General features: G+C 40.8%; 1 protein-coding gene across 4 annotated transcripts in view; it reads right to left on the reverse strand.

The window, feature by feature from the left end:
- Positions 1–20,425, reverse strand: part of CLSTN2 (calsyntenin 2) — a 298,945-nt gene that overhangs the window by 22,293 nt on the left and 256,227 nt on the right. For all 4 annotated transcript variants that reach the window (XM_085069686.1, XM_085069683.1, XM_085069684.1 and 1 more), the window contains one exon: positions 485–647. In XM_085069686.1, coding sequence (XP_084925812.1) covers positions 485–647 — 163 coding nt within the window. The remainder of the gene's footprint in view (positions 1–484; positions 648–20,425) is intronic.

A 20,425-nucleotide genomic window follows, 5' to 3' on the forward strand; every position in this document is an offset into this window, starting at 1 on the left:
TGGTTGGATTTTTGGATTTATTTTACTCTCACTTTTACCTCTGGTGTATAACAGGGTGAATCAAATAAATTAGTGCAATTGCTGGTGACATACATCCAATGTGAAAAGCACAAGATTGGGCCATGAGCTGTGAAAGAAAGCTGAGGCAGGGACTGAAAAGAGATAGCTAGAGGTCTCGAACATTTAGATAGTTTGCTTAAGGCTGGAGAACAAGGGGAACAATTAAAAGAAGTGAAGACAAAAGATAAAGAAGACAATCTTTCACACTGAATAGACAAACTGTATCCAATACTTATTCAGGTGATGAAAATGCAAAGCCTCTTAATGTCCTGTCCATTTTCCCCTTGGACTTGATTCATTAACAACTCTGGATTTACATCTGATTTTATACCATCAATTTTCCAGCAGTCTATTTGCTATGCAATCAGCCAGACCAGTGAGGTTTGTTTTCCTTGCCTGTGCTGTGTCAGTGCTGTGCTCTCACCTTGCCAGCAGGCGCCCACGGTGAGCTGCATGGCGATGTGCGAGGGGTGGATGGGCCAGTCGTTGGTCACCAGGTACGGCTCGTAGGTCGTCCCGTCCATGTACAGTGTCACCACGGGGAACTCCACATTCACCACGTAGTAATGCCACTCCTTGTCACAGATCTGGGGGCACAGCAAAACGGCAGTTATCTCTTCTGGGGACTGGTTTTTATGTCCCATATGGCTTTTTAAATTGTGTTGTTTCCAAGTTCCACTCGTAGGAAATAATAAAGGTATTGCAATTTATACATCTCTAATGAAAGCTAAAGCAATGTTGATAAATACTCTTGGCATATTTGAAAAATATATGTGATAAAGAGAGGCATCTTAAAACGCACTGTGAAAACAAGACGTGGATAGAAAATAGAAAAATCAGACAATTTGGTATTTGCTCTGTATTTTCACATTTCCTAATACATAATATTAGTTTCACAATGTATCTACTATTGAAAACACAACATTTTGTGTCAGATACACATACTTAGGATGCAGTGGCATAGTTACTGGGGAGCCCTATTAGGTTCAGATTAAGAAAACATACAGCCCTTAGTCACTAGATTGATGAATTACTGTCAGTCAACAACTGCCATTATTAACTTATCACATCAGTACTTAGAAAGTCATGTGCAACCTGCCAGGACCTCTACAGTGCTTCCAGGACCTGGCCTGTGCTCTGTATGACACAGAGGGACCAGCAGTCTGTGTCCCACTCATCTGGGCAAGGAACTCACATCTTCTCCATCCTTCCTCTTCTGGCCTCGAGCTTTTTCCCAGATGGTGGGAAAAATGAGGATCTTTAGGATCATTATGGTTTCACTGATACCCATCAGCTTTGAAAAGCAAGGGCCACAGTTACAACATCCTGTCAGGATGACAACATTAGTGCATATCACACATGAATTTCTGAGCTGGACAGCCAGAGATTATTGCAGAATGGCCAAATTCAGCTTTAGTTCAGAAATTGTACAGCTGGATGAACCTGTGCCTCTGGAGACAGAAGTCTGGTGTGCAGATATCAGCGTCTGCCCAATTATTTTTTTCTGTTGTTGTCTCTTTCCGATTTAGAAGCTCACATGAATAAATCACAGCAAACTGGTAGGATGGGTGGGCTGTTTTAAATACAAAGCAATAGTTACAACAATGGTACTTTCAGCTCTGGAGACATCCTTGTTTTGATGTGTTAAGAAATGCAAGTGCTTGAATGCAGACATCCTTGCTGTTTCACAGAAGCAAGCAGCAAGTGATGTTTAAACAGAACACTTTGTCCTTGGCCAGGTTAAATGCTATCTGGTGCAGTATCTGCCCTCTGAAAGCAAAAGCTAATGTTTTGTTCCAGAAGACATTTCAACAAGCACTTAATCACTTCCATTTCAAATGGATACATTTATTACTGCAGACATCATAGCTCCTCAGCACCAGATAAATGCAGCAAGGGGCTGCTGGAGGGAGCTTTCCTTCTGTAAGCAGCAGACAGCACAAATGTTTTCTGAAGGTTAAATGAACTGAAACCAAAATTGAAAGTAAATAAATTGGAGGACTGGAAACTTTATTGAACAAATAGCAACCACCAATAACATTATGCAGCTTGCCAAGCCCCCTGACCTGCTCATTAGCATGTGATGCATCACAGCCACATGCAGCTGACATTTATAGAAGACAAAACCTAGTTTTGAGAGACCTTGCATGGCCAAACCTGCAGGCATTAAAACCTGACACTTTTTGGAGAATTGTTTCACACTATTTCTGATTTGCAACCCTAAACTGCATCACTCAGGATGCCCCAGTTGCACCCCAATGAGTGAACAATCCTCCTATTTAACTAAAACAAGAGCACTTTCATAGAGCAAACATTTTTTGGCATTACATACACAAAGAGCACAATAATGTGTAGCCAGTCTGGTTACTACATTAGGCAGTTACATTTTTCAAAGAAATGCTTCCTGAAAGCGCAAGATTTCATAAATTCCACAATTTAAATCTCCAGCGACTGGGCTCAAGTGCTGCCAAGAAAAATGCAGAAGTCCAGCTGAGGATTTCCACAGAAAGTACTCAGTAACGTTTATTTTTTCTTATACATTCTGGAGCATAAGATAATGCTAGTGCAGACAGCTTGGTGAAGTCCTCAAACCATCACTCACAAGCATTTCCTTAAATTTCAACAGATAAACACATCAGATGTTATTTTAATGGGAATTTACACACTGAAGGCCTCAGCTTGGCTGTTCCTGAGATTTCAAATGCACCTGTTGGTCAGTTTAATTGCCACACGATTTCAATTCAGCTTCAAGGACAGAACAGAATGTCTGTTCCTCCAAATGATCTTTCAGGATCTGTACTGAGCCCCAGTGTAAAAACAAATATTCTGTAAGGAAGCAAAAAGTTACTTCCAAACTCTGGAATACATCCCAGTCATTCAGCAGCAGGTAGCATTTCACGGCTGGCCATTTCAAAAGCAACAAAATAATGAAATAAATAATTGTGGTGTGTAATTTGTTATGCTGTCATTTCAGACATCTTCTTTGCCTTCTTAACATAGGAAGCCAATTTTTTCCCTGCATGTATTCCACAGTGGCAGTGGAATGTAATATGAAACAGTGAAGCCATGAAAAGAAAATTATAAAATATACTACACTGGCAAATAAAGAAATTTTAATACTCTCAAGTTAGAAATTTGTTAGAAAAATCTAATTGATAAAGCCCTCTTAATGAGAAAAAATTACAGATGAGTAAGCTGGGCTTTCCAAAACTGTTAGATGGCTTGGTCTAATCACTCTACTACATCAGTCTGCCTCTAAAAGCTATTAATCAAATCACAGGGAACTGAACAGCCCAAAGTCCTAATGCTGATTACAAGCCATTACCTTGGAATATGCTTTTCTGAAACAGCTGAAAATAGACTCCTTGTAAATCTTATGGAGTAGGTGTCCCAAGCTCTTGGCATCCTCTAATGAAAAGCAACAGAAATTTCTGTGGTTTATACTGGAATGCTCAGGAAAAGACTGAGCCCAAAGTTCTTGCTCTGAGAAGCACGTGGTGCTTGGAACCAGACTTTTGTGTCTCCAAAATGCCTCATTTTTCAGCTCTGGCCACACAGGCTTGGCATGGAGCTGGGAGAAGCTGCACTTTCCATCTCTCTGGGACTCCCTGGGTCAGTGGGACACTGCTGCAGTGTGGGTCACTGTCCCTGAGCCTTCCAGACTCAGCTGGACACTGCTGCAGTGTGGGTCACTCTCCCCGAGCCTCCCTGGGTCAGTGGAACAGTGCTGCAGCGTGGGTCACTGTCCCTGAGCCTCCCTGGGTCAGCGGGACACTGCTGCAGTGTGGGTCACTGTCCCTGAGCCTCCCTGGCTCAGCTGGACACTGCTGCAGTGTGGGTCACTGTCCCTGAGCCTCCCTGGCTCAGCTGGACACTGTTGCAGTGTGGGTCACTGTCCCTGAGCCTCCCTGGGTCAGCAGGACACTGCTGCAGTGTGGGTCACTCTCCCTGGCTCAGCTGGACACTGCTGCAGTGTGGGTCACTGGCCTGGCTGCACACCCAGTCAGCCTGCTCTTCCCAAGTGTCTCAGGGAGGATCCATCCATGCACCCCAAGCCTCAGCTGGGTTCCTGCTGTGCCTTCAGTGAGCACAGGGAGGCTGAGCAGGCCAGCAGCTCTGCTCACCCCATCAGAGCTGCTCACTGCACACCCCGAGGTGTCCCTCAGGGCTGGGAAGGCACTGCTGCTTGAGGAAGTGCTCTCAGAACACACTCAAACATCCTCAGCAAAAGCAGAGAGAAAAGGAAAGCAAAGCAAAGACAGCTCTCAGCTCACTGCAAGTAGCACCACTTAACTGCAGGTAAGAGACAAAACTCCCTTTCTGCCTGAGTGCTCTGAACCACTCGTTCCCTTGACAAGAGTGCTCTGACTGAACAACTTGTTGGAAGAAAGCACCTTAATCCAATGTAAAACACAGAGCATGTCACTGTATTCATTTCTCAGTGCCTTTGTAGCATCTTAACCTGCTCTGAATCCATCACCCACATCCTTAAACATTCATCAGAACACATCTGAAACACTGTGCCTGCTTTGGGCCCCTGAATACAAGGAGTACTCAGATCAGCTGGGGTGAATTCAGTGCAGAACCAAGAGAAGAGCCAGCTCAGATGGTTGAGGAGAGGCTGAGGGAACTGGGCTTGTCTGGCCTGGAGGGAGGCAGTGTTAGCCCTGCAGAGCCCAGAGAGGTGAGCACAGACAGGCTTTCAGAGGTGACAACTCTGCATTGTTATGTCCCCTCACTAAAGAAGGCAAAAACTGCAGGGAACCTTGTGCTTAATGGCATTAGCATTATTCACTCAATAACAATCCCACAACCCCCAGGTTAACCCTCCTTCCTAGCTCTGAAAGCAGCCATAAGATTTGTGCCTCTGCTTCAAAGCCTGGCCCTCCCTACCCTGCTTCAGAGCACAGAAAATGGATGATAATTGCATGGGGAGAGTTTAAAAAACACCACCATCTCTAAAAAAATCCTTCTCAAAGAGCTTAAATAATTTACAAAGTTTGGCATTGTTCTTTTTCTGTTGATTCCAATAATTTTGAAAGGTTTTTTTATATACTGTGACATAATAAAATATTATGTACTTTGGACATATTTTATGGTATTGAGAGAAAGCATTGCACTGCTTACAAACAAGGAGCTAAAAGGAAGGTTCTGAAAGACTTTCATTATATTTTGAATCAGGACCTAAGGAATAGTGCCACTGTAAGCAAGGAAGCCTCAAAATGACATTACTTTGGAATTGGCTGGCAGTGGATTTCATATAAAATTGAAAAAGTTACATATATTTGCAATTTTTCAAAGAAAAAATCTGTATATTTACATATGTAAATTTTAAACAATTAGGCATTTTAGGCAGTGGAGTCATTCTGCAAGAGATTGGTAAGTTTTGCATGAAGGCAATCCACAGGTGAGCACAGTCAGCCTTTCTCCTCTCCCACTCTGGGCTTTAACATGGCTGTCTCTGAAATGGGTTCTTTAAGGACATTGAATGAGCTTTTATCTGTTACTTTAGAAATTCATTTATTATCTTAATTGTTTTCCTAATGTCAGTTCTCATCCACAGACATCTGCAATTAAGGCATGTTAGTTTAAATGAAGAAAAGAAGACACCTTGGGGCATTGCTGTTGCTATAACTGCTGCTTTCTTTGCATTTCTTCTAATAAATCTTTGCCTCAAATTTCAGGAGCTGAGCTACCTGCAAAAGCTGATTAAGTGGTATAGGAAAAGAAGTCACGCAGTTGACTTTTGGAGCTCTTTTTCTCATTGTCTATAAACACTGATGGTTTTTTTAATCATCCCTACACCAGCAAGAACAAAAGATACACTGCTAAAAATGGCCTAGTGTAGATCTCAGGTGTGTAATTCAGTGTGCAGATATTCAGTGGGAAGGATGGCATTGCTTCACTGGGTACCTGGGTTACCTGGTGCCTTTCTGTTTTCTAATGCAATGAAGAAAAATCTATTTCTGCTGTGAATATGTGGTTTTATGGTAAAAGTCTGCTTTTGAGGGAATCAACAGTTATGCTCTTGAAATTGGCTTTGTGCTACAGTACAGTCTGCCAGCATATTCATTTTGGGGAAGAGCTTTTGGAAACAAACAAAAGCAAAGTGCAAACACTGACTAATCAAATCCATTCAGCCACATCAAGTGCTGAATGCTAGTAGCATTATTTATTCTATCTCAGTAATAGGTTCTGCATTAGCACAGATTTGCCACAGTGCTGGCTTTACTCAATCTAAGCATTGCTTCACTGGAAATGATTAAAACATCTCTGGAAAAGAGTTTGAATATTCTTGACCACTAAGTGAAGGTGTGCAGATTGCAATTAGGTCTCAAATATCTCCACAGCCTCTCCAGAAAACTTTAAATAAAGCTCTAAAATATTCATGTTATGTACCAGATTTTTTTTTAATACTCTCTTTGTGTTTCATGTTCTACATTTATCCTCCAGGAGACACTTTTCCCCCGTCTATAAAATCAATATACCTTGTCTCTGCAGTGCCAATAGATAAAGTATGTAGGCAGTAATTAAGGCAGGATAGAAGGAAAATATACTGCATATGGGAAAAGGAGGCATCAACAAACACTCCCATCACTTAAATTAACAGGTGATACATCAAAGAACATCCTCACAACCTACCACAGCAGTGCTTTGTCCATCAGAACACTGCTGTACACTTAACCTCCATGGAAATCTCGCCGTTTGAGCCTCAGCCTGCACAGCCCTGCTCCAACATCATCACAGAGTCCCTGAACAAGCTGCTCAATTCTGACAGCTGCTGGCTGAAGGAAAAACCTTCAGTGAAGGAAAAACTCCAACCAGCCAGACTGCTCTGCTCTGGAGCAGCTCTCCTGCTTACGGGACTGGAGCATCACACTCTCCCAGCTGTCAGCAGCAGTGGGTGTGGGATGGAGTCATTTGTACTCCTTGGTGAGGACACTTTCCCACAGCTAGCAGAGCTGTATTGGAACATGGACATCTCTAGTACAGATGCTGATGTGATGCTACAGCTTTGTGTACAGAGAGTTATTTTAGAAACTTAAATAACCAGTCCTCTATAGCTGCATTTGTAAAGGACTGTGTGATCAGTCCTGGAACAAAGGAGATTGAGCACTGTGCAAATGAATCCCCTCTTTCTGGAACCTCAGCTGAGGATCAGAAGAACATTAGCCAGAGAAGTGAGCAAAAGATTCTTCCCTGCTTCTTATGCAAGTCCTAAACAAGTTATTGCTTCCTCACAGGATTTTGGTGCAGAATCTGGAACCACAGCTTGTATTTCCTACCCTGGCTGCATGGATGAAACCTCTTTAGCAATCACCTCCTGTGATTATCCTGAGGTGGGCAGAGCCACAGGGATCTCATTTGTCAAGCCCTGAATGAAGCCCCAGTTCCACTGCACAGCCACTGGGAAACCCTGACAGCTCCTTTCAGATTCACTGCACTGACACCTTGTTCAGAGAGCTGGGCAAAGCAAAGGCATTTTCCACAACTGGGTATTTTCAAACAAACTGGAGGTGAAGGATTGGGAAGCACTTCCTTGCCCTTATAATCTCACTAATTGAAAGGATAATGCAGCTTAATGCTGATTGATTTAAAATTATAGTTTGTAAAACAATTATTTCTTCAATGAACTATTCAGTTGGATAGTTTAGAAAACTGTCCATCAGAAAAACCTGCTGGAATTTCTTGTGTACATGCTCAAGTAAATGCTGTATGCAAATGAGCACACATCTAATCACAGTCTTTGCAAACTGGTATTTTCAACTATTTACTCACTCTCTAGTACATAGCTTTTTCTTCTGCTTTATGTTTATACAACTTCGACATTTAAAAACCCCAGATTTTTACAGGAAACAGTGCTAAGATTTGATATTTTAAAGAAAATATAGATAGAATATGTTGTTAAAATACCTTGAGCCCTGCAATTTATTATGCAGTATGATTTATTTCACATGTCAAACACAAGTGTGGATGTCCATTAAATCACTCAGAAAATCTGGTCAGGAAAGTGCCATCTTTTAACAATTTCTTATCTTTTGAGAAATACCCAAGAATACCAACTCATCCAAACTAATTCCTGGAAAACATTTATAAAGCATGTTTGCCAACATTTTTATTGCCAACTTTGTAGCTACTGATGTTCCCAAAGGAAATGCCTTGTATTTTATCAGAAATTCTTCTTTCCTTTGTAGTGACAAACAAAAGTAATTATTTTTTCCCACCTCAGCCCTTTCCCCTCCCTGTACATTCAAATGAATACAGAAGGAAGAGCAAGCACCTAAAACAGGTGAGTCTGTATTTAGCACCACACTTAGAGATGTAAGACATGTTTTGATCTTTGATTTTCCTGAGATTAAAAACCTGAATGCTGCAGAACTCTGCAGTGTGTTTTATCTGGAGGCTGACAGACACAGCCAATGCCTTTCATCTCCAAGAGGGTGAACACAGACACTGCAGTCACCCTGTGGCAACTGGGGCAAATTCCTCATTACTGAGAGCTGGTTTTGTTCTGATTTGTGCATCATCCTCAGTTTCAAAGAGCTAAGTATACAGATCTGACTCTGAGTTTTCCAGGATTTATGATCTGGTTGTGTGTAAGCTCCCTGCCCCATATGCTGGAGAGAGGATGTTAATTGTGGCATTGACCTCCCTGTTAGAGTGTCCTCCCCTCCCGTGCTGCTGGCGTTCTGCCAGGCTGAGCACATCACTGCCTTTCATCTCAGCGTCTCTGCCCCTTTGGAATCATAATAGCCACTCCATTATTTAATGAAGCCAACTTCATTCCAACCACACAGGACATTCGAGTCGTCTGCAAATGAGCCTTTGGTGTGTAAAAACAGAAAGGATTTAAGCAATCTCATGGTAAACCTCTATTCATTAACTGTGGAAAAAGAAAGGACAGGGAAGGAAATAATAATCAAACACATCTCCTTAGCTTCTTATTCTGCAGTCCCATGATGGGATCTTGCATCACCACAGTGCTGGCCCTTTCCCATCAGAAATCACTCTCATTTGAAATTTATCTGCCTGTTCACCTGGACAGACTCTTATCCTGTCTTACTCTTCGAAGAGACAAGTCTGTCCTGTACCTAAACACTTTTACATTACTCTAAGACTGGAAAATGATAAAAATAATTCCCTGGTCCTTTACAGCTTTTAGTGGTACATATATACATTTGAATACATGAGATGTATAAATATGCATGTGCATACATACACATAACTTTGAGGGGTTTTAATTACAACCTGGAGTGAAACATTTGAAAACAGGGTTGTAGAATAGTTATGTATTTCTAAAGTTTTAAAATAAAAAGGGAACACTGTTTTTAGAAAGTCAACATGGTATAACCACTAAAATGCATAAACTCAAACAGCTCATAGCGATGGGAAATTTTTCTTAGACCAGTTTGTGCTATTCTACCAATTGTAAATCTTCTAAAAACTTCAGGGTACTTTCAACAGCTTCTATCAGAATAAATTCATTTTAAAACTGTTAAAGAAAGAGAAATTATCAGAGCATACAAGGACAGAAAAATTTTCAGAAACTAAGTATTTAATAACTGAGTTGGCTGAAATTGAAACTAAATTATTGAAGTGATACACAACTAATGAAAACTGATACCTGCCAATTCTACTATTAAAGTAATTATTTATATTCCTTCAGCTACTGAATAACAAAACTTGGTAGGTAATAGAAGGGAAAATAATTTGCATAAACTGATATAATGGTCCTATAAAGAAATGTGCATGGGATTAGGATGAATGTTGGTCAGTCCTCAACAGTAAGGAGATTTCTCCTGGCCATTAATCTCTCTCTTCCTCTCTCTGTCTCATGTAAATCAGCCCAGTTAACATAATTTGAATGTGGTGCTCTGGGTTGGGCCATCCCTCTTTGCAGGTGTTCTGGGCTGAGGGATGCTCTCCAGAGGAGAGCTCTAGCAGGGCAGGGCAGTGATTCCCTGCTTCACAAGCAATGCTCCTTTCTGAGGCTGTCACCAACTGATGTCCAATGAGGGGAGCACCACTGCTGCCAGCACAAGTGACACAGCCAGCAGGAGAGCAGAGCACTCAGAGTGGCTTTGCAGGTTTCTCTACTGTTGTTCAAAAAAAACAAAACAACAACAAACCAAGTAATTGCTATTTTAGCTGCTCTTTGTTCTTATAATATTTCACTGCCTGTTACAGGAAGTTTTACTGAACGGTAGCTCATCCAGGTAGTATTATTTCCCTTTTTTTAAAATTCCCTTTTTTTTTTTCCCCTACTAATTAACACCAACAGATCATGAATTAACAAAAGGCAGAAAAGTCTCCTGATGTCAGGGTTTAAAAAGAATAAATAAAAATATTAAGGATAATGAAAAGAACTTTGCTTCAGAAATGCAGCATGGCCACTGCCAGCTTGGATTTGCCCTTGGAAAAGTGCAGCTGAGGAGAGCAGGAACAGCAAGGGAGGAGACACACTGCACCTCCCACCACGGATACTGCAGCTTGTCAGGCTCAATAAAATATTGCCTTGGTCCTATCAGGGTGGAAAACTGCTCCAATCGAAATGGAAAGGATGATCAATATTCTGAGATGAATGCACTTTCTACCTAGCAATGAAACATGGGGACTTTTTTTAGATCAACTCGAATCAACCATTCCCTAACTGAATCTGAGGAACACAAAGATCAACCAAAGTCTTAGCCAGGATAAACACTACAAGCTTAATTTCCTGCCTCCACATTTAAAGGGCTTCTACGACTATTTTATTTATATGCCAGGTATTGATCTGCACTGTGATTTGTCAGTATTAATTTGTTAAATATCTCTTTAAACTACAGAAGCTGCTATAAATTTTGTATGCCTGAATGTCTATACATATGATCAGAGATTAAAAAATGCAAACACTTGGGGAGGTCATGTCATTAGGAATTATCACAAACAGAACACATTTACCACTTAACAAATAAGAATAATATTAAGTACCCTAAACCAGATCTTTTGACCTTCTATATAACTGAAACAGCCCAAATACCTCCTTTGTTTCAAAGTCTGAGACCTGATAGATGATTGACATGATTTCATTGAAATTTTTAATTAAATTTAAAAAATTTGATTATTAATGCTTTTACAAAGCACAAAAATGTTTTATTTCCAAATATTCCTGAGTGCATCAATGGGAAGGGAGCACAGAGATCAGGGATGTCTTCATGTACATTGAGGCCCAAATTGCGTTAGTCTTATTTCCTGCATTATTAATGTCCTTTCCAAAACTGAAAAGAAGTGTGGGCTTTTGAACAACCTGACTTCAAAGAGAGTTGAAATGAGCTTTTGGTCTGTGAGTTTGTTCCCTCCTCAAGACAGCACACATCGAATTCTACTTCTTTTCACTCACGAGGCACCATCATTCATCTTTGAGTCTTATCTGGAATTTAAATCACTTTCTCTCATCTCCAAGATCTGCTGCCTTCTTAGGTGACACATGCAGGGATTCTACCTGTTGGATATTCCTGCTAAGAAATTTGTAACTAGCTTATTTTTCCCTCTTTGGATGGCTCAGTCTGCAAATGGAATTGTGGTCATAAACCAAATGAAATGCCTGTCTAACACACCTCCTGAAACACATTATTTGCTAGACAACCAAGCAAATACTTTTCAGTTTATTAATAGTACTTAATTAAAACACAGACTTAATTAAAAAAGAAAAAAGACTGAGTGTTAATAAAAAACAAGCCTTACTATTCTTTGCAATTACCTCTCAAATATTAATATACTGGGGTTTTTTTTCAGTTTGCTTTCTAGAAACCTGCCTGAAATGCTAATAGTCAAATGTGAAAGGTTCTGTTTCTGCCTGCTGCTCCAAGGACAGACAATGCAGAGCTCTGGCCACACTGCTGAAGGGCACTCAGTAACTGAGGAGTGTTTCTGAGCACAAGGAGGCTGCACCAAGAAAAAGGAGGCTGTCACTGTTCCAAGCAGGATGATCCATCCTTCCCTTGCTGCTGCTGTCTGAGCAAACACAAGGCTCTGTTCAGGCAGCTTTTAGGATGTTATGGAGGTACAGAGTGTGATTAATGCAAACTAGACCCCAGAGACAGAGAAAACAGGGTGGTTGGGGCTTGTTTGCTTTGGAGGGCAAACACTTGTGCTCAGCTCTGAGAACAGCTCCTGACCAGAGCTCCTGTCTGCTCTCTCTCCCAGTCCCACCTACCCACACCCCTCACGCTGGCACACCGCAGGACTGCACTCCCTTATCGATTCCAGTCCCACAGGCAGTGCTCGGTGCTGCTGGGTTAATTCATTACATCAACACCCCTACAATGCCTCACTCCTCAGCCTCCACCTGGAGACACGGCGTTCCCAGGCTGCTCTGCACACAGAAGGAAGCCCACCTGCACTCTGCCTGGGGCTGCACGCTGTCCTGATCGGGCTCTTTGAAAGCTTCCCATCACCCGGCAAATCCCTCTTCAAAGGCTCCTATCTCTGAAGGAAGTGCTGAGGCTGCTTGCCAGGGCTGCTCTAAACGTGCTCAGCAAATGCAGATGGAGCTGGCTCAGCTGTTAAACACCTTTCAGCATCCCCACGTTCGGGGAGAGCTGATCCACTTGAAAGATGGTTTGCTCTGTTCAAAGTGCACGGTGCAAATCGGGGATGAAAGAGTCGCTGCTCTTACACAACTCTGCCATTTAACGGAGAGGATGTCTCCAGGGAATCGCAATGTGAGTCACGAGGAGCCCAGAAACCACTGCTAGGGCAGCTCTGGATGCTGCAGCACTCTGAGCTGGAGCTCCACGGCAGCACAAAAGCACAGCAGAAATAGGTGCTGCTTCCCCATACAGATTAGCCTTGGATTTACTTCAGTTCCAGCAGGCAATTAGGACATAATGCAGGGAAAAGCAAATGCTATTTTGTTTTTAATGCAGCTAAAAGGTGGCAATGAGTCATACTTGGCTACCTTAATAATTTCTGTGAAGTGAAGAATGGTTGTGTGTCCATGCTTCTGTATTTATACACAGAGATAAGTCAGGAAATTATACAACCCAAATATTATGCATAGTCTCTTTAGTGAAATGGGGACTGCTGGGACTTTAATTACAGAGCTGGCATTTTGCAGACAGGCTGATTATATGTTATATACCATACTAAGGTAATTAGTTATCAGCTGTATTTGTGACTTTGCCAGAGAATGTTGTTATTCAGTCAATATGCAGCTTGCTTTTAGCACTAATCACAATCATGTTCTTAGTGCTTTTATGGGAGGAAACAAGTCAGCATTGAGGGTCTGCATCCCAGAATAGTTCTGGGTTGACATTAGGGATGTGAAACAAATAGACTGTGGGAAGACATTTTCAATATCAGTGTTGCACAAACCCTTAAAGTTTTATGGATCTCATTAAAGTAATTGTTTAAAGGCTCAAACATTTACTCTCAGTTGAGTTGTCTGAAATTTTCCCTGTGAAACACTGTTTTGCTGATTGGTAAATGGGTACTGAAATTACTAGTCCTAGAAATGGAACAACAGGTTCTTCAAGAAAAAACCCTAAACACTGAAAAATATGCCTTTTTAGTTTTGCCAAACACTTTAGATGTTCACTTTCAAAACTGTAAATAACTTAAAGAATAAAAAGTCTGAATATTAAGGACAAAAATTCCAATATGCTCCCCTAAAGTACTGGACCCAGGCCAAGTCATATGGAAGTCTTACATGACATGAAACCACTGTAACTGCAGAACTAGAAACAAGTCTATAGGTGAATTGTGTATTTTGGAAATCCAAACACAATCAGTCTACTTGAACTAGAAAGTGATAGTCAAGGGAAGCAAGAGCAGCTCTGCAAGGAATCCAAGGAAACGAAAGCAAGAAGAGTTCTGCAAGGAATGCAAGTGTGACATTCAGCAATGTCTCTTATTACCTGAAGGAAAGTGGACATTTCCTGTCACCTCTGCACACAAAGGACTGTGGTCTGTTGCATACACTCTGGAGTCAGATTAGTAACATAATTTTATGTTTGAATTGTAATAAACTTAACTGTGAACCCAGTTCTCCTCCTATTTACTTTAGCTGAGCACTGGGTGGTAAGTTACTGCAAGAATTGTCATTTTCATAAATCAGCCACATTTGGTTAAATATTCATCATACAGAAAATGAAGGCTGAATTTGAAATCAGAGTCTGTGCTGGCCGTGGAATACAGCAAAGCCATCCTCGGGAGTGCATCCAAATCCAGGGATGTTGGCAGAGGTGCCTCAGGGAGAGAGGGTGAGGCCACTTAGGAAAGAATAAAAGATGCCATACAGGCCATGCAGCCAATTACAGCAACAGGAAATTAACTGAACAGGTTTGAGTCTGCAGGTTAATTGCAGTAAACAAACTGAAAGGGAAAAGATGGAATCAGTAATAAAAGAATCATTTTAAGATTGGAAAAGAACTCAGTGAGACTCTGAGTAACTGCTTGAAAAAATGCAGTAAATTTCTGGAGTGTCTGGAATACCATTGATTGTCCATTTGGAAGAACACTGGAGCAGGGCTGGGAAGAGCTGTGCAGTATCAGTCTGCAGCTTTTTGTCTGTTTTCAAGCAGGTGTGAGCCAATTAGAAATTGGAACTTAACTGGCTGCTGTGAGGTTATTTTAAAATGGGAAGGTTTGTTATAACACACTACTGGAACTTTGTGCAACTTCTATGCCATAGTGATTCTTCTTTTGGGAGCTTTACTTGCTGATGGAGGCTTGTTATGACTTGAATATGCAATTACTTAAAAACTCTCTAATACTAAAAAACCTCACAGTTATCAATAATAACAAGAATACCAGGAATTCTCTTAAATGATGATTCAATAAACTTGAAATTTCTAACGTTAAAGTTGCACTTAGAATTTCATTTGAAAACAACTTCTGTTAATAGAAAATGCAAGTGAGGATCTTGCTTTTGCCTGCCTAGGAAGTTTCTGTAGTATTCATCACCTGCTTATAAAGAATAGGCAGCTCTGAAGTAAAAAAAGCTTTCAAGACATGAAAGTATTCATAAGGATTTCCATTTTCTAGCCAGCACTAGTACTGCTACAAAACTTTAAACGGATTCACAATTATTTGTAACCTAATCAGGTCACAATTGCTAATGAGAACAGTTAATGCTAAATTTCCAAGTAATCCTGGCTCTGCCATGCTCTGGCAAAGCTCATGGACCCAAGCACAGCTCAAAGACTACATTTTTAATTGGTGGCACTGAACTGAAAACCTGCTCAGTTACCCTGAACTTATTTAACAGCTGCTGATTCTCCTTTATTCTTACACAGTGAATATCCATTTGGTAAGGAAGCAAAGGGTTGGAATCTCAGCCAGTGCAGATTCACACCAGAGGAAGCCTTGGCTCATCAGCTCTGCAGATGCCTAATGCAGCCCCCAGGAATGTTTTACTCTCTGCAGCACATAAACACACTAATAACATAACAGTTCAACGTGGCCAATAGATATCAATTCTTCTGAAAGCCTGGTGAATGCAAAGAGTGGTTTTTAAATCTATGTCTTAAGACAGTCAATATCTTTAGAAAAGTAGAGCTCTTTATGAAAAGTGAAATTGATCTTTCTTCAAATTCATGTAAATCACACATTGGGTTTACCCACCACAGTCATTCCTAATACATCCCAGGAGCTCTGTAAATAAGAATATTGATTTTGATGACCTAGGGAGGTGGTACAGTGAGAACTGACAAATCCATACTACAGCTAAATAACTCCTATAGTCTTAGGTGGGGAGTTGTTTATATGGCTACTTTCACATGACAAATGACTGATATAAGTTTTATTAAACCATTAGCAACCATAATAATATATTTTTAGAATATTAGGCATTACTTAGAGAGTGATAGGTAAAGCTGGAAGCAATTTTAAGGGATATATATCAAGTCCATCTCTCTCTGTGCCAAGGTTGTACCACATACATCCACTTTGATTTCAATAATAAATATAAAAAAAATAAAATTTAGTGGGTAAAGTATAGAAAGGGAAGATTAGGAAACCAAGTTCTTATTGGGTGCAAGTAAATAACTGCATTAGAAAAGAAAACAGCTTTCAAATAAGAACCTTCCTATTTAAGGTACGTTCATTGTGGCAACACTGCAGTGGCAGGAAGAGTTTGCAAACTGATTTGCATGCAAGCTGTGAACTGCTTTTGTAGCCTTGAAACTCGTAATGTGTAATACTGATTTTCACAATGGGTTTCAAAAATATGGATGGCTTAATTACAACTTTAAATAATGAAATTGCTTAATCATGCTGACAGATAAAGCACATGAAAAGCCTGATTATGTACTGTAGCTGCAGCATGTCTTTGTGCTGTCATGCTGTAACTTCCAGGTGTCTTAGTAAATTAGATCAGTAGTTCATTCACGATGAAATAATTCTATTATAATCCACCTTTCTTGTTGCTAAATTGCATCAAGCAAATATGTCAGTTCAGTAACACTTGATGACTGCAGTTAGGCAGCACCCTGCATTTAGTTTTTAACTGCAGAGCTAGAAAGCTGCTCAGTTTTGCATTTTTATATAATTTTTCATCATGCGCTTGAACATATGCCTTTCTGGGCTTTGACACTGTCAGGAGACTACCCAGATGTTAAAAGTAAATTAGTGGAAAAACACCACCACACTTTCTCCCTGAACTGCAGACATCCAGAAACCCCAGCTCCAGGCTGGAATAACCAGCTCATGCACATGGAGAAAGGAGTTTATGTTTACTGATAACACAACCTCTTTGTCTCCTGACCTGCCTTTGGAAGGATAACAATGGCACTCCTACCCTGGGGAAATGCTTCAAACACCACCTGAGTGCTCCAGAGCCAACCTGCTTCTCTTCAAAGACAAACAACAGAGAGGCCCCAGGAAATTGCCCAAGTGACAGATGTTGAACATTTCCAAAACCATTTGTGCAAGTTTTGTACAAATTCTGGTGGCATAAATGATAAATCATAGACGGGGAAAAATAAAAGTATTAGAAATAACTGACAAATAAGAAAGCAAATGTGACTGTTCACATTCACATCAAAGCTTGGTTGGGAATTTCAGTTCTAGGCTTTACATTTCTGGAGTTCCCAGAGTGCTGTAGAACCAGGGCTTTAACAGACACCTCAATCAGCTTGTTTAGGTGTATTAATAACTCCACATCAAGATATTCTCTAAGACATGAAATTATTTTGAGGGCCTTTCTACAGTATGCTTTAAGAGAGCTATACTTCCTATTATTTCACAGCTCTATAGCCATTTTAAAATCCCTTTTATTCTATGCAGAATTCCCTTCCTTTTTCATTTTCCCTGCTTTGATCAAAAAATGGGTGTCTTAAGGTCTAAAGGGCTTGGTGGTTGCACCAGTTCTAACTTCCTTCAGGAATGATCATCTAACCAATGATCAAACATATGGGAAAACCAATTTCCCCATGTAAGACCCACTGGACAACACACAAGAGGGATCATTTTCAGAAGGGTCAACCCAGATCATTTTAAGTCTTAGGGAGCAATAGCTGAGCATGAATAGGTGTCAGAATCCCATACTAGTGCAACAAAGCTGTAATGAAACAGGCCAGAAAATTGCAAAATAGAGAACAGAAACATACCAGAAAACGCCCACATAATTTCAAGGAAATGCAAATAGAAAAAAATATAAAATATTAAGCTTGGTTGCTCCTTAAGGTCATAGAAGTTTTACAGAAGCACAGAGCAGTCACTGCATTTCTCACCAGGCTGTACTGCAGAAATCAGAAATGCACAAAATACACCAATTTGTAGGGAACAATTCAGAGGTGGCCCAAGGGAACTTTGGGATGCCATACAGCAAGTTCTGGACAGGCACTGTGATTGGTTTGTCAAGATTTTGTTGTTATCAGTGATAGAGCAGTTGCATTAAAAACTTCTATTAAATGAGCTTCTTTCAGTTGGGATCTCAAAGAATATTTTTGGCATTTATCATCACTGATGACTCATCCTCATGCAACCAAAAACTGTTTTGAAGCAAGACACTGAATAAATATTTGTCAAAATAGCATTTAAAGATGGAAACTGGCAATAAACTGTCAGAATAGACAGGGCTGTAATGGAAGGCACTTGAGGTGCCAGGGATGCTGCAACGACTTTTTAAGGCCTGGAATTATTTCATCTCTGTTGTAGAATTAGTGAGATTCATTTATCATTTATCTCTTACTGGCTCTGGAGGCAAACACCTAACTGATTTCTTTCTGCACTTTTATTAAAGGTGTATGCATAAAGCAGTGGAGGCCTGGCACAACAACCTCTAAAATAACTGTTTAAGAGCATAAGAAACTCTTTGAGCTTCAAGTAATAAACAACTAAACTCCATCATAAAAAAGAAAAAAAGAGGTAACTTGAAATAGAGCATCATGTTGGAAAGAATGGGACTGGCCAGCCTGGGGGTTATCTAGAGGAGAAATTTCATGCCCAGAGATGATGGAAGCTTGCAGCATCCTGTCTCTCTGTGCACCCTTACCCCCTAGGACAGAATATTTGGTACTTCCCAGAAGTGTTCACTCATTTTCACTCTCTCTGAGTCTCTCCAGAGGGAGGCCACTCACAGTTTTCATTTTATGAAGGGTGGGCTTCTCAACACTAAATGCACACAAATAGAAATTCTAAACAATGTCCAACAATCCAGCACAAAAGAACAACTTCCAGGCACAAATGCTGTTATTTACTGGAACTATCAAATTTAACTATATTAAAAAAAGAGTCCAGATACCAAATAAATTTCACTTTGCCCTCTTATGATGTAACAATTTTTTTCCAAAGTCAGTTGCTGTTCTACCAGGTCCTTGCACAGTAGCTCATTTTATGAAAGGAGCTGGGAAGGAAGGGCTTGGCTGGGATGACTTCTCTCCCCAGGGAAGCCCCTGCTGAGTGTGGCCACTGAAGTGCTGAAATGCAAGCACAGGCCTTGCCTTGATCCTGCAGCAGCTCCATGCCACACAGACAAAATGCACCACATTTCCATTTACCTAAACCTTCTCCTCTAGTTCCTGCCAGAAAAGTTATTGTTTGGGGCTTTTCCGCAATGAAAAGCACCGCAGGTTTATTTTGGATGAATCAAAGCAATTTATCTCATTTTAGTAAAGAAACAGTAACTTTCTGCATGTTTCTCTGGTTTTTGCTGACTTAGAATGACTCCACATCATGCAATGCATTCCCTGTTTTTAATGGGATCAATATGAATTTTGCCTGTGGGGTGAAGACTGTTTGCAGAATGATAACATCCTAACATGATGTTGCATTGTGAATAAAGTACCTGCAAAATATTGATCACCCCTGGCTCAGATGCATTCTCCCACTAAAAAATGGGTTCCTATGCTATTGACTTAGGAGAAGGAAAAACACCTTTTGGCTTGACTGTCCTCATATTTGTATGAAAAGTGTTAATATTTGTGATGAACAGAGTGTGAAATTCACTTCCAATTTAATGTTATGTATTCCTCTGTCACCAAAGGCTTGAATGCCTTGGCTCATCATTCAAACTACAATTTTGGTTTGGTTCACAGCGTTCCAAAAAAGTCAAAGAAGTAGTTTTTCTATTTTATATGTTATTCTCAGAGAGCCCAAATGTACATTTGGCTGCCTAAATAATTCATTTAAAATCACATCTATGTTCCTATCCATTTCAGACTGTAAGATGACTTAGGTGCCTTTTAGTGACTTTGGTAACCAAACTTTTGGTAAAGTCACGCCTGCCCAGGGCTGGGGCACTCTCAGCTCACAGATCAGCACAGAAAGTGAAAAATTCACCTAGCAAAGGCCATTAATGCAACAAACAGGGCTAAATAAACTGAAAGCCATACTGGTAATAAATCCTTAGGTTTATGAACTGACTTAGAGACACGATTTTCCCAGAGCTAAATCAGCTAAATCAGCAGACACTATCACATGGAGGTTTCAGACACTTCTTATGCAAAGCTGTTTGGTGTCAGGAGGCTCCAGGAGCCCTGCTCAGGTGCAGCTGGATAAAATGTCACATGGATCCCTGGATCCAGACAAGGATGGAGCTTGCAGCTGTGTGCCATGCCCGCTCACCCACCCCAGAAACGAGATCTAGAAAATCCAATTAAACCTGAATGACAATGAGCTCACATTCCTGGGCAGTGCCTTGGAAGAATGAGGAGTCTTGTGGAGTAGATAGAGCCCAGAGCAGCTGCTGTCATAAATGTGACTGTTCCTCAGTGAGAATGATAAATGACTTCACCAGTTCAAGCTCCACCCTATTCCAAGGTCACTGGATTCCTCTCACTAAACCAATCTCAGGACTGTGCACTCATGAGGTGAGCTCAGCACCAAAGTGCTCTGCCCTGGCTGTGCCTGGCACCAGTCCCTGGGGGTCCTGCAGGGTCAC

Source organism: Lichenostomus cassidix, chromosome 9 (assembly GCF_008360975.1).
Source record: "Lichenostomus cassidix isolate B80296 chromosome 9, HeHo_3.0, whole genome shotgun sequence".
NCBI lineage: Eukaryota > Metazoa > Chordata > Aves > Passeriformes > Meliphagidae > Lichenostomus > Lichenostomus cassidix.